Source organism: Pimephales promelas, chromosome 2 (assembly GCF_988280905.1).
Source record: "Pimephales promelas chromosome 2, fPimPro1.hap1.1, whole genome shotgun sequence".
Taxonomy (NCBI): Eukaryota; Metazoa; Chordata; class Actinopteri; order Cypriniformes; family Leuciscidae; genus Pimephales; species Pimephales promelas.
The window spans coordinates 13,306,566-13,322,429 of NC_142770.1; the positions used below are offsets into that span (position 1 = coordinate 13,306,566).

The window sequence follows — 15,864 nt, forward strand, 5'->3', positions numbered from 1 at the left end:
TGATAATAGTAATTAATATTTGCCTTCAACTAAAATATTAATAAAAAGCATGTTATGAGTATTAGTTTAAACATGTATTAGTTTTATCAATAAAATAAATAATTAAAATGAATTAAACATTTTTTTAATAAAAGATTAATCATTTGCTTCTTTTATTTTTTTTCCCATTATATTAAAAATGTTATTGCACATCCAGCCCAATACTGTCCTCCAAACAATGTACAATATAAAGTCTATAAAAACAAATAGTGAATGCAAGTGTTAAAATAGAACTTTCTATAACTTTTTCCTCGCAGAGGCCCAGTTAACAGTAACCCGACAACATACGCTGAGCACTGGCTGTTTACCCAGGGTTCCTCACACGTGTGTGGCCTGCAGGTGGCCAACTATAAATAACAGCCAGCGTCCGAGGCTCACACAACCAGCCCGAGGGCTCCCTCGGCTCAACGCTTTACTTCGCTGGCTCACACGCCATTTTTCACACTCCCACATGAGATATCCAACATGCAAAGATGGCGGGTCCATAAGCTCTGCCACTTCCAATCACTCAGTGGCGTCGCAATAAAAGCTGTTGATTTATATTAGCAGTTACGGCTTTTATTTTGTTGCTTTTTATTATGCCTTGGCTGAGACATTGCAGTTTAATACTCTTTGAGAAATACAAATTGCAATTCATAGTTTCTTCATTCAGAAAACGTGACGCAGCTGCTAACCTCCCCTAGCTGTGCTTTCACTGACAGAGAAAAAAAACCCACAGAAGAGAGGAAACGCTCTCAAAGGAAGCATGCGTCACAGGCCCAAAACATGATGTACTTCAAAGAACAAAATCCAATATGATTAACAGTCAGTGATTCTAATTTATCAAAAATTCTAATTTATTCCTGTGATGCAAAGCTAAAATTTCAGCATCATTACTCCAATCTTCAGTCACATGATTCTTCAGAGTCACATGATCCTTCAGAAATCATTCTAATATCCTGATTTGTTGCTTAACAAAGATAAATTTGTTATGATCAATGTTGAAAACAATTGTGCTGCTTAATATGTTTATTCTTTGATTCATAGAAAAGTTCAAAATCACAGCAAAACCATCTTTTGTAAAATTATATACATCTTTACGGTCACTTTGGATCAATTTAATGCTTGCTAGATAAAAGTATTAATTTCTAAACTTAATCATCAGTTCTCTGGACTTATGGTCACTTCACCATTGCAAAATGCTGTACAAACCACTGAGCCTTTTGGAAAAATCTCCTGAAAGGTTATGAATCAACTCATCACAAGCAGTGAAAGAGTGACGTTACTGGAGTTTCCCCTGGTCTCGACTCTGGTCCAAACCAGGAACAAAGCTTCTTCTTATGGTCATATGGCGGCACCTCTGCTCCTCTCACTCCTGGACATGAACATTGCCTTGCTCATTCAGAAAGTAGAGCCCGACCAATAAAGGATTTTGAAAGCCGATACCGATACAAATTTTTGTTGGTTTTAAAATCCGATATATCGGCCGATATTTTCTTTTCCGAAATGCGAAACAGATTTCCCTAACATTAGTTATTTGTAGTTATTTATGAATTTTAACTAAAATAATATGATCATGCATTTTAAAAAGAAACTTTTTTCTTTAATTGTCAAAACAGAACAGACTGATCATTTGTGGTTAGCTAGTCTATGATGAGCCATAATTTAGCAATGGATGACATCATACTGCAAAGTGTAAAATATACATTTTCAATAGAACAGGCCAAGGAGTGATGATACGTCTCATTGCTATAACTGTCACGCGGCATTACAGAAATACTTCAGTCACATTGTCAAAAGGACAGTCAGCCAACTACACTGTAACAACGTAATGTAACTATTACCGCTTCACTCTCGGCTTATTTAACAGCACCAAAACTGGACATGATAGTCACAAATTTTGTCATGCTTATTTGAGTTAAGAGAACTGATGGGGATGTTCTTTTAATTGTTATTCAAGCAATGTATGTATCGTGACCAACTCAACGAGTTTTGCCAACAGGGACAGTGTAGAGTGCCCTCTGGTGGACAAACTATACAACTCCAACACTCATGACATGGTTCAAGCGTGTTTCGTCCGTTATTTTATTTTTGAAATATTCACTTATCAGCCATTATAACTGCCGATACCGATAGTTTAGAAAATGCCCAATATCGGCCGATAATATCGGCCTGCCGATATATTGGTCTGGCTCTATCAGAAAGTCCACATAAAGCTCATGGATGCACCTACCCTTTGCAAATTTCAACCCAACCAATTGGTTACCAATGCAAGGCTGATGGGCCTGCCAGATAAACACATTTAGTCTGAAGGAACACGTGCGACCGGCCACCTCTCCATCCTTTCTGGTTCGCTGCATCCATATAGCATTTCAAGGATTCTCATGCCGTCTGTCTGCTCATAATACACCACTAAAAGCTCTGATACAGCTTTAATTCGACAAGCAAACTGGCAGTCTTATCCCACATGTGATTCAGTAAACCGTGGTGGTGTGCGAGTATGTGGTTTCTGATGAATCAGTAAACACACCAAGTGAAAACCTACTGATGATTTATAGACAAACCACTATACATCCCACTCAGAGCAAGCTTCTTTGACAACTGACTCTCAACTTGAGCTCTTTTGACAGATACTTTGTCAAAGCAATGGTGCAAAACAAAACGTTAAAGAAATTGTTATTGAGAAGTTAACCAATAACTAATATATTGCAGAATATTATTTTGTCTTCATAACAAACTAAATGTATATTAATAATTGCCATTAACTATTAAGCCCCTTTCACACAGAGATTCCAGAAAATACACGGATAATGTGACCCGACATTTGTCCCGGGATTGTTTGATTTTGATTCATTCACACTGCCGGTGATTTGCCGGGATCTGCGAGTGTGTTCACACACAACCTGTCAAGATCCCGGAAAGACACATGAAGTCAGGATGAGACGTGTAACGTACGCGTCAAAAACATGTACATGCGCATACCGTTCCACAAAGCTGGTGAATGATCTCAGCTTCAGTGCGCATAGTGAGGAGCTCCTGGTCTCTGCTTCGTTCCAGTTTGCAGACATTTGTTCGTCCTTACTTTGTTGATAACGAGCACAAAGTTTCTTCTAAAAGCAATAGAGTCGCGCGATGGCACGAGCATCATCACTATGACACACCCCTTACGGCATTAGTCCTGGCTTTTGTTCACACAGCGTGCGTTCCGAGACTGATTCCGGCAATGTTACTAGGTCCCCAACCCGGCATCGATGCCAGTATCAATCCCGGTTCGTGTTTGCGTTCACACAGAAGGCGTTCTAGCAATTTCCCGGGATCAACGCGCTGTCTGAAAGGGGCTTTAGCGATTTCACGTGACTCTTCATCTGTGGCATTTTTTTGGTACGTTTCTTGTAATGTGTAGCTATGGAACAAAATCCTTGGCAATCTTTAATTCACAAAACTAAAGTATTTAATTTAATATTTTAATAATACTACTACTACTACTACAATACATTACTGATAATCGTCAGTCGCCAATTTTCTGGTTTAACAGTTTGTGTATGTTGTTATTTTAAGTGCTTTACTATTTAATTAAAAAAATATATATTTAATTTAAATAATTTTCAGTTATTGACCAAAACATGAAAATTATTCTTGGCTAATTGGTGTAGGCCAGAATTACAAAAAAAAAAAGCAATCAGCTTGTAGATTCTACTCAACTTCTCCTTGTGTTTCCAACTAAAGAAATAAAGTAATATCGGTTTCGAAAGACATGAGGAAGAGTCAATGACAGATTTGTCAGTTTATTGGCTAAAAGTCCGGGAAACATGCACCTTAAACACCCTCTGTCCTAATGACAAAACTTGCAACAATTGCAGTCATGTTTCAGCATGTTTGCATAAGAAAATTTCAGTTTAAAGTCACCGTGATCCAGACGTTGCGGCCAACTTCAGTATTGACATTTAAGTCAAACTGAATATAAAATAAAGAGGGTGTGGCTTGTTTTTCCCTGCTGGGAATTGATTGGATCTAGAAAAGAGGGCGTTCCATTCAGCTCACTGTCAAACCTCGCAGACTGACAGTTGGAGGGGATGTTCAACCCAAGCAGTCAATCTGACGTCATCAGAGAAGAAAAGCCATTCTAGAGGGGAAGTACATTCAGATAGATCAACACAGATTAAGAGTTCACCACAAGACTTGTAATGTGCACTAACAAAGTAAATAAGGGTCAATTTTGATTTCATGCCTTCTGAAATCAGTGTGAGGTAGACAAACCACATTCTTCAACAAGATACTTAGATAACAGCAACACGAACATGTATTGGGCCATTCGCTGTCAGGTCTGGGTTGAGGTAGAGCACACGAAAAACCAAAACTAGGTGTACAAAAATCCTGTAGTGGGTTTTGATAACAGAAGAGGGGGATTCATTTGTCGTCAACCACTATGTGTCTGAGAAAATTCTTTCAGTTTTGAAGAGTTGGAGATCCACACCAATGGCTGTCTATGACTTAGCATGGATTCACCGCTGATGTTGCAACAGTGAGCAGAGAATACTGCGGTTACTGTGACGTGATGACTTCCAGCTACACAGTCAAAGTCTCACTGCTCCAGGACACTTCACATTAACTGGGGAGAGTCCCAGGTTCACACAAGGTCTGTGGCTCCATGATGGAACATGACAATCAATGTGGTTTATGGCCCAAACAAAAGGTTAAAAATTGTGCATACTCACCCCTTGGTTTCCTGTGAATCCTATTAGTGGTTTAGCAGCCAGGCCCTGCAAAACAAACAAGATAAATTATTCATAAGGAATCAAAGTCAAATATATAATTATGGATATACAAGTGTGGGTAGTGTTGTCAAAAAACTCGGTACTTCGGTACCAAGTCGGTACTAAAAAAAAAAAATGTTACGGTACCAGCTTTTCTAGGTACCGAATACCAGGTTCGTCCAGTTCTGTTCTAGACGCGATGTCTGAAACGTGCACAGTTGCGTCCTCTTCATAACGCTGATATGGCTCTCTCTCTCTGAATCCACTTGTTGAAACGAAAGGAGGAAAGAGCCACATATGTAAATATTTTGGATTAGGCTAATGTCACGTTGCCATAAGAGGCCGATTACATGCAAATTCGCAATTTCAAATATAGGCGCGAGGCAAGCGCGCTCATAATAAAAACTCGTTGGCGTTGCATAGCAACGACAGACGCCGCGTGAGAGCAAGCGCTTTGGAAAGAATAAGCACGTCAAAAATATAATTAAAAAACACGCGCGACATGTGAACGGCCTCTAAAGTGCTTTCGGGGTAGTTTTACGAGTACATGAACACAGTAGTATCTACCCGACACCAGAGTAATATGGTATTAGTATTGTCATTTAATGTCAGTGCCAGTTCTAGGCGTATTCTTGCCTTTATAACTCAGCAGGTTTAAAAAGCCTTTTTAAAATTAAATATGAATGCAGTTTTAGATTAAATAAAAGGACAGTCAAGTCAAATAAAACATGTTTTATGGTAATGCTACAAAGATACCATTCATAAACATTACTTAGTTATCAACACATTGAGTGAACAATATATTTTTACAACATTAATTAATATTTGAAAATGTTATTTATTACAAACACCTGATTGTTAATGTTTGTTCACTTAATTCATTGTGCATTAAATAAATAATGGATTAAAACTTTACAAACAACTTTAAAAATGTGTTAGTGTATAATATTGTTTATTTTAGGTCATTTTATCTAATCTTTTTCTAAAGTGTTTATAATACAAATGTACAGTTTCCATACTTGTAACCGTGATAAACACTTAAATATATGTAAATTTAAACTAAGCTTTGGTACCGAAATTGGTACCGAGAACCGTGAATTTTAACTGGTATCGGTACCGAATACTGAAATTTTGGTACCGTGACAACACTAAGTGTGGGTATATAAATAATTATATTTTGATTATACCAAATGTTTTTTTTTATATACATTTTATATTATACATATAATTGTTTTATACTGAAGGCACATCATTTTGAAATTATAAAATGAGGAATCATAAGACATGTTTTATGCATTTTAAGCTGACAAGCACTGGCCTTTCCGTTACTCAAAGCAGAGTTTAAATTTACAAGATGCTCTCGGAGACTTAAAGGAGGAATCAAACACCAATAAACATGCAGACCGTTTAATCAACACTAAAAAAACTCTACAAAGTGCTCCATAATATACTCCCGAAACCACGTCTGGCATTTCAGATTTCAGATGCAGGATGTGCAAGTGCAATAAGAGGACGCTTTACAAGTAATTCCTCGCTTGAGCCACGAGGTTTGTTTCCCAATATAAAGAGCTTTAGCCCGGGCAAGAGCAGGGTTTCAGCAGGCACTCAAAAGACTGGAGCATGTGCCAAGAAAACATAAAAAGAAACACACACAATGTCATCAGATCAAACCCATGGTACTCAGTAAAGGCTAGTTGTTTGACATTTATATAGAGGGTTCTGGAGTAATTACGTACTGGAGCGAAATACATCGTCAACAAGGCCTTGAGTAGCGCAGGAAACTTGAATATGCAGGGTTCAGCTCCGGCCATCATTGCAATCATGCCACCTACGACCCACTTCATACTTTATAAAGCATCTTTTATAGACAAGTATTCATCAAAGCAATTTCAGTAAACACACTAGATTCATCTGGGCCTGACAGAACAATCTGAACCCGAGCCACTTATAACGTCAATGTTGGAGCTGGGAAAGGCCAATTGTTACGGTCCATTCAATCAAATGGCTGAATCTCAAACAAGGTGCTTTGGTGCTAATTAGCGAGGTAGATGAGCCGGAAACGTCTGGCAGGGTGATTTAAAACGAATTCCGTAAAAAGAGAACATCTCGTCTGGTTAGTCGCACCAGTCACTGAGGGCTTGTTTCTTGGAAGGAAGCGTTTCTCAAACCACTGACTGAGTGTAAACAAAACATGTCGCACTTCCTTCCTCAGATAATGCCGTTGAGGAGAAAAAAGGGAAACTAAAGAAAAATTTGAAGATTATACCAGTAAAGGGAACTAGAGGCGTTTTGGAGAGATCGTAAAGATTTTAGCCTTGTTATAATGACAAAAATCAGGCAGCCAATCAGATTCCACCTGTTTTTCACATTTATTTGCGTTTGTTAATCTACCATCATTACTGATAAAAACTAAATATTTACTTATCACAACTACTGAGAAAGCGAAACATGCTAGGGCTAAACAATTAATCAATGCAGGTCAATGGAATAAAAAGGGGCCGAAAAAAAAGGTTGACACAAAATAAATGGCGAAAGACATCCGTCTAGCACACGTTTACTTTGAAAAACAATGGAAAAGTAGCGCAGTAAAACCGAAAACTTAGTGCTGTGTGAACGGCCCTTAACCGCGCAGTTGTAAAAAGAAAACTCAATGGCTTAACGTTTAAAATTAAGACACAATTAGTACGTTATTTTAGTCATATTGACAAACAATTTTATGCCAACTTGTGCAGTCCTACAGAAAACCTGTAGCTCAAAGAAAATTCCATTGCAGATTGCAATTTTAAATAAGTAATCTCAACTTAAATTTTTCCCTTGAATATATTGGGGCGTTTAATTCTAATATTAATGATATTCTAATCGTTTTCAGCGGCGGAATTTATCAAGGGCAGGCATTGCGTACACCTGGATTTCAAAGGTACGTACAGCTTCATAAATCAGGCGGTGAGAGGAGTGCAAGCATAATCTTACACCAACATATACGCCTGTTTCTACGCAAGAATGATAAATGAGGGCCAATGTCTATAATACCACACCAGCTAAACATATAATCAGTGTTTGTACAGTTCATCTTCAGCTTTTCACCTTTTTATCCCTGCAAGAATGTTCCAGTCAACCTATCGACTTGGGTAGCTGAAGTCACAAAGCACATAAAGCAAACTCATCCAAATCTGGCTTTCTAAAAACAGAAATATTGACAATGTAGAGACGTAAAACTGGTCACTATCTCAAACAATCCAAGCTCAAATTGTGAGACTGCAGGAGCATGTTATCATGGCTCATTTCATCTAGTTTGGCAAATTGTACAAATGCATTGAAGCACTGTGTTTGGTCCATGGGGTTCCGGCTCACATCAGGAAATGAATAAATCATCCTTTTGATTCCATCTGTGACTGAGACGCACGTGTAATGAAGACATTACAATGCAGGCACAGGCTGTGTATGGCAAAATCCAATGCAATAGTAATTACCGGCATCTGTACATTCATAGAAGTCAGGACACAGAAAAAATTAGCTTAATGTACATTCTATATGGACAAAGTTGAGTCGTATGCATGTAATACATCAATTCAGGTTCAAATTAACTGCAACGTAGGATAATTAGGCCTGGTTGTGAAGGCTGAAAAGTTAGGGATGCACCGATATGACCATATGGCCGATACTGATAATTCTTTACATTTGAAAGCCGATAACCGATATATTGGCCGATAAATCAAAATGAATTTTTTTTTATATTTTGATAGCCTGTATACATAAACAAAGGCTAGTTACCAGGAATGATAACAGACCTAACTCGCGTTTCCTTCGTTTAATTTAAATATGGAGTCTACCCTGAATATGGTTCATTAACAGATCAGTAATGATTTCCAGCAAGTGTTTATGAAGTATAGAACTGCCATAGAGATATTGTAGCAGTAAAATTGAGTTTGTACAAATTAATCACAATTTAATTCTTTTTTTTATCATATATTATAATTTTCAGAAAATCTGTCAAAAAAAATGGGTTTAGAATTATCAGAAAATAATATAAGAGTAATAAAATATGGGGTCAGGGAAAAGGAAATTGATCTTGATCAAATGAAATGCATTCAAGAGATAAGCATGACGATCAGATCTCAAAAGCGTTATAAATACAGGCATCAACCCGAGTCGGTCTCTCTCCACAGTCCTAAAAAGAGTGCAACCCTCAGCCTGTTCGTTTGAATGGGCTGCTGACATGTCACTATTCACTGGGACACGAGCCCAGAACGTTCCACAGAGCTAACCTTGGGACAGAGGATGGCTCCGGACCAACACTCGCAGTCGGAACCCCAGCGGATCACACAACACAGATCTAGGCGGAGCACAGGCACCAATTTTGGACAACGCTAGATATGCACACATACGGACATTTTGACCTCGAACAAGGCTCATAAGTGATTTGTTGACCAAAATAATATCAAAACATGTTTTTAAATGAGCATCAGTGTAAGTTTGATCTATTATCAGGTTTGAAATATGACCTTAAATCCACAATATGCAAATTAAATCATAGTGAGGAGTGAAATGGTTTAACAGCCTTAAAAAAAAAGGTCAAAATGAACCTCAACACAAAGTGCAGAGGTCTCATGACAGCCTGACATTTCAGAGTCATATTGGGCACTAATTCTGGTTTACCAGGCCCTAGTTTCAGCATTGAAAAATGTAAAATCAGCATTCTTTAAATATCCATGACACAGTGGCTGACCTCCACATGAATCCAGTCCATCTACTGCTGGCACGTTGAGCAACAAGGTTTGCGATCATCAATGCTGTGAAGAATGTCTCAAGTAGCACAAACGGATAAAACTAAACTGGCTTGGTCTGAATTCATGTTTTTAGAATGTAATCTTGGCCACATTATAAATATATTATACTACTAGCAAAAACAATCTTTATTAGGATGAGCAAACTTAAATCAACATTAATACAACTCAAAACACTGAACCAAAAATATGAATAAACAGCAATGATCCAATGAGGAAAGTACAGTGAGAATACCGAGTAATTAATTAGCAAATCCATGTTCGGACAACCCAATTAAAATGAGTTATCCGAGCAGTGATTCACTAAAACTGATTAAATGAAATGATTTAGATTTCCCAAAGCCATCCGTCAGAAATTCTCATTACTGGAAATAGTTAGCAAATAAGCTACTATCAATACTGCTTTAAAGTCAGATTATTTGATAAACATGTTTCTTGGTATTCAACAAAATAAAGTCATACAACATGGGTGAGTAAATTTAATTTTTGGGGTGACCTATTCCTTTTAAAATACCTGTGAAGCACCAGGCTTGGAACCAGTTAGATAAGACTATCACTTGAGACAACAAATCGATGGCAGTGACCTGTGGAACTGCAAGAAAAGTGCAAACTAAGAGGAAAGTAAAGACTCTGCTGTTTGTGCTTCCCCTCCAGTGTCACTCAAGCCATTGCGTTGGTCGATAACACCGGACACCAAATGCAGAGGCAAAACACCCACCATGTAATGTAGTTTATCCATGAAGGAGTAGATAAACATTCTCAAGATCATTACATCCATTTAATGACCGTTTCTGCAGGCTCCTGACCGAAGACATCTCTGCAGGCTACTCTCCAGAGGACAGCTGTGGACTCAGAGGAACGTAATGGAGAAATTCACACGGCCAACCCCTGATCCAAGAACAACCTCTGAATTACTTCTTAAGACTCTGTGCCAAGGCTCTTACCGCCCTTTTTGATGGCAAATCGAGTCAAATTTGATTCTCTCTTCACCATCATGTCAATTTCATAGCAAAGGACTAATCTGAACACCTTGTAAATCAAATCATTGTTTATACTATGCACCGGAATTTCGGGAACTGAAAATATTTGGCCGAATATTTTGGCCAGATAGCAGACGAGAGGGATACTATTTAAAAAAGTATCCATCTCGTCATCCAAACCCATATGACTTCCTTACATTGTGAACTATCATTTTAAAGAGACTCTGAAAAATATTTTTGCTTTCTGTGTGACAACTCTTTGTTGGATAAGACAAAATCTTTGGACTCAGTTACAACAAACTTAACCAAGATGCCACAACATATTTCCCTACAGATATTCAAACAACAGGCCAGGGCGGCCCAGTAAAATGGCTGACCCATTTATTTGCAGAGCCAAGTCATTCTGATTATCCCTGTTTTTCTCTACATCAAGAACCCAGCTCTCATCCTTATACAGTATTCATGCGATGGACACAATCATACAATCACAAAGATATAGACGTGATGCAATCATGCCATCACTGGCAGGTGCGAAAAATGGTTCCTTGCGATCAGAATTTGCCTGAATTAAAGGGGTCCTATTATGCTTCACACCAAATAAAGTAGAAATGTTGCTGTAAAAAAAAAAAAAAAAATCTGTAAGGTGACAAAGCTCAAAGTCCACTATAAAGGGAGATATTTTATAACTGAATCCACTTTCCAAGATCTACAACAAACGTCTTGTTTGGACTACAACGCGATTTTTCCGGATCTTATCAGGTCATAAGGTTACTAAAAATGCACTGATATTAAATATTCATATAATTGTCTGAATAATTAAAAAAAAAAAATTTCTTTGGTGGCGGTCATAAAAACTTGCACAAACATGCATTTAATATTGAAGAACATTAAAAATAATGAATATGTAATATAGTGTATATATTTAGCAAAATGCTCCTCTCTAGAGTTAATTTTTCTAGCTGACTAACAAGTCCTGTGGTGACTCGATATGTTTTTTTAGGTAAATGTGGCATTACAGGACATTGTTTACAAACTGTTTTACTGACGTCTTTCCACAGTTGAAATACTGAGCGATTCCATGTGACATGACACAGATTTCGATAAGTGGTACTTATCTATTGACACACTTTCAGATGCTCATTCATGTATATTTCACGCTGTAACTGGTATTATTAAGGCTTCTCTTGAGCTGAGCCACAGCGATTAAGCCACAATGCCAAAAACGTATGTTTTTTAATTTCTTAAGAAAATGGACGCAATTTGAAATCCGAGACTGTTTCATTTCAATAACAAAGCTATTGCGATTTATTGGATGGGATGCACGCTACAATGTTCATTCATTCATCAACTGAAAACAGGATGACAAGCCTAATCGATTCTTGGGATTTAAAAAACGATACCGGTTCGTAAATATGAGAATCGATAAAAAAAAAAATCAAATTGAGAAATCAATATTTTTTTACCCCGCCCTAATAAGCTATCACCCTATTCAAGTTATTGTTCTGTTTATTTGTGCGTGTATATATTTATTGTGGATTTTTTAATTTATTTTTTCAGCTATATACCGGGGTTGCAGTGCCACCGTCTTGGGCCCGTCATCGCTGCTTGCAGCTATATTTTTTTAAATATTATTCATAACCATCCAATTGGAAAAGGTTATGCTGTCAATTAGTAGACAGGATTTGTAAGGTTTGTGTAATCCAGTAAGTACTTGTATACAACGTCAAAGTAGGACCAAGTTACACAACACCAGTCACGTGAGTAACAAACATGTTTCAAAACACGAGAAGAAGGATATAACAGATTCATTTATTAAACTACTTTTAAGAATGTTGCAACATTTCAAATCAACAAGCTCTTCAGAAAACAATGGAGTCCAATACATTTAAATGTGTGACAGCTATAAAAAACAACTTAGAAAAAGTAAAATAACCATGATCTAGACAAAAATGCCTTTAAAAATGCTAAAGTACATATGCAAATACACCAAACGAAGACTATCTTACTCTAAACTTACAAGTAGCATTTATGCACTCGGCTGGAAAGCTAAAAATACTTGAGCAAAGCTTCAGCCTCCCTCACAGTGTCACATGTAGCCAGTCGACTTGAGTTTCACATATCACATCTAAGGAATACGCCATATTAATCACTGCATTAGACAGCAACACTTAAACCAGACCTAGCTGACATTCAATATTTCATCCAATTGTTACAAACGGCTTGGGTGTAGGCCGAAAGTTGTAATTTTATTCCTGACATCATCAGAAGTGTGACAACTTCCACTAGTTTGAATACGGCGAGTCTTGACCTTTGTTGAATTTTTGGATCGAGTTGCATTTGCTTTATTATACCAAACATGAACCGCTTAACACGAGGGTCTGCCTCGGATCTGAAACAGCACAGACAAACCAATGCTTGTTATTAACAAATATCATCCATCTGACCAACCTGTTGTATCTGCAACAGTTCACGATCCTTTCAACCAAAAGATGAGAACCCAAACCAAGTCATTCAACTCAAAACACGCCATAAAATATTTGCTTTTCAGATCAGTGGACACTCGAAGATGCGCTTACACTCATTCATGATAGATTCCAATGGCATTAACAACTCACAGTCTCAAAGACACAGATTCACTGCTTTGCAATGTGGAAAACAGCGTCCTACTAAAACTGGTGAGTTCAAATTACACTTAAAACTGCTGAATACAAATTAGTAACAGGTTTAAAATAGGAACAATTGCTTCAGGCACACAGGCTGAAAGCAGCATCTTTCGTATCTTATCCAAACTAAATTAAGCAGTAGTTTCTGGTTTAAACTAGGAATTTTATATACAACAAACAAATGTTATAAAGGCAACTTCACTTTATCTTTCTGTTGTTGTCGAGTAGATAAGCTTGTTAGCTTGTAGAAATGGCCAACACACATTTAAAACAAAATATATTTTTTTAAATGAATAGAAATTAACAGGTTTAATTCCACTGTGACAAATGTCTATTTTATTAGAAAAATTGACTGATTTTATAAACAAAACAGTCTGGGAAAAAAGTACATTTCATATTAAGTTACATTTCATAAAAAGTGGGAGAAAAAACAAGTTTAAATCAGTGGATCTCAACAGTTGGATTCCTTTTTCATGATCTTTAACTTATCAATTAAGTCGTCCTTTGGTCCAAGCTGGGCCCCTGGTTGAGAGCCAACATAACTAGAAAAAAAAAATGTCTATTCATTATTGGAATTTCCATGACTTTCCCAGACTTGTAAATCGCAATTCTACAATTCTCAGACATTTCCAGGTTTTTCAAGAACCTGCGAACCCAGCTGCTTTAAACCAAACTAGGCTGTCTGCCACCAGACCAGACCAACACGCATATAATAACAAGTTATGTTATTTTTTTAATTACCTGCAGAGAGCTTAATTAATGCTTTCGTTAGTGTATGAAGTGCTTAATAAGGAAGGCAGCGACAGCAAATGACAGTTCGCGAACACCAAAGTTCCTGGTCGCTTTAAGGGGAATTTGTTCAGCTGAGAGGGTGATTTGCTGTCAGGCAGGGAAATAACTGTCGCCTGCTACTCACTGTTAGCCTGTTAGCAATGTTTATCCAGCCTCGCGTTGCGGTCGACGCGCGTCTTACCTTGTTGCTCTGGTAGTCTTCAAATGCTCGCAGCGCGCTGTCAGTCAGCTTGACGTGATAGACGGAGATGTTGCTGCCATTGCTCACTCTTCCACAGGACAGTCCGTAGCACTGCTCCTCCTTCAACGCCGCCATCTTGCTCGCATTTCCCACCACGCTCACGCGCCTCTGCCGTGAACGCAACAAGCAGCTCGAGTGAGGGAAGGGTATGGATTATTCATGAGGCGTGAATTACGTACAGGCGGGAGGGGGCGTGGCTTCGGGGTAATCATAAGAGGGATGGCCAGTGATGGGAAGTCTGGCTCATTTCCGCGACTCGGTTCTTTCGAGCAATTGATTCGAAAACGGTTCCGCTGTATCATTTTACGTCATCAATGATATGTCACAAGCTCTAAAAACGTTTGTATTTGTGTATCTTTTCGTCTTTGTTTTGTTGTTTCCATGACTGTCTGTATTGCCTTATGCTTTGATATTTTGTACGGTTTAATAAAAAATAAAAAGCAAGCTCTAAAAGACAGGGAGGGAATGCTGTTAACAATTGCGTTTTATTATAAAGGGCGTTTATAGTTGCTTGGATTATGATTTATTTTTAGATCTTGTTTAAATATAATTTGCATAATGGGCTACACAAACCAAATTTTATTTACATTAATTTTGCACGGTAATAAAACAGACAATACATAAACATAAGTCAAGCATAGTTTGCGTTGTAACATCATTTGTACTTTTTAGCTATTGTAGTATTTTGAGTGAGTGGATTTGAGTAAGAATTATTGACTAGAGTTCCGATTCAGTCGAGAGTCGTCCAATTAATGAACAAATCATTGCGAACCGTTTCACTGAAAAGATCCGACTCGAACGAAAAATTCTTTCATGCACTGACTGGACATCGCCAGAAATGACAGATGAGTGGCGTCATTAGAAAAGAGCTTTGAAGCACTATTTTGTCCTTATTTTCCAAATATGTATCAACAATAAGACAAACGTATATGTTTAGCAATTTTGGTTTGACCATGTTTGGCAGTGTTTTTGTACACTGGAAAACTCTTGATTTGGGGGTGGGGGAAGGTTTTGGATTGAACACTTCTCACTCAGAATTGCGTCAGAAAACGTCAATGTCGGGGGGAAAAAAACGTGAATAGGGAATGCCCCACATGACTACAACGTCGAAAGGGATGATGTTATGCACTTTAAATACATTCTCCATTTCATCAGAACGCACGTTCATTTTTCATTATTAACGTTCACAGGGAATTCATACTTTATAAATGTATATTATAGTAGTTAATAATACAGCGCGGGCAAAGAACCATTGAATTGTTATTATATTAACACCTCATTTTTGTTACCTTTTCATAGAAATTCATAGAAACATTTCGCAGAAATCACTTTATTTTCAACCATATGAACACAGAGTGCAAAAGTATTTTGGGATTTACAAAACTTTAAGGGGAATGCTGGAAGTTACCAATACAAAAAAAATTGGAATGGGAACTGAGACAATCAACATAAGGATCAATGAAAAAAAAAATGACAACACACATCGGTTCATCCTAAATAAATAATTCAAATTAAATGCACAGAATTATTGTAGAAGCTGAAAAACATAAACCAAAAAGGTCCATGTGACCTTCCTTGCAGTGTTTGGTCACGAAACATATGGAAACATTATTGAATCAGACAGTTGATTTT

General features: G+C 37.5%; 1 protein-coding gene across 1 annotated transcript in view; it reads right to left on the reverse strand.

Moving 5' to 3' along the window:
- ell (elongation factor for RNA polymerase II) overlaps positions 1-14,377 on the reverse strand; it is a 31,331-nt gene extending 16,954 nt beyond the window's left edge. The window contains exons 1-2 of the mRNA XM_039694777.2: positions 14,173-14,377; positions 4,734-4,778 (exon numbers count right to left, since the gene is read on the reverse strand). Coding sequence (XP_039550711.2) covers positions 4,734-4,778; positions 14,173-14,307 — 180 coding nt within the window. The 5' untranslated portion in view covers positions 14,308-14,377. The remainder of the gene's footprint in view (positions 1-4,733; positions 4,779-14,172) is intronic.
- Between the last annotated feature and the right edge of the window lie 1,487 nt (positions 14,378-15,864).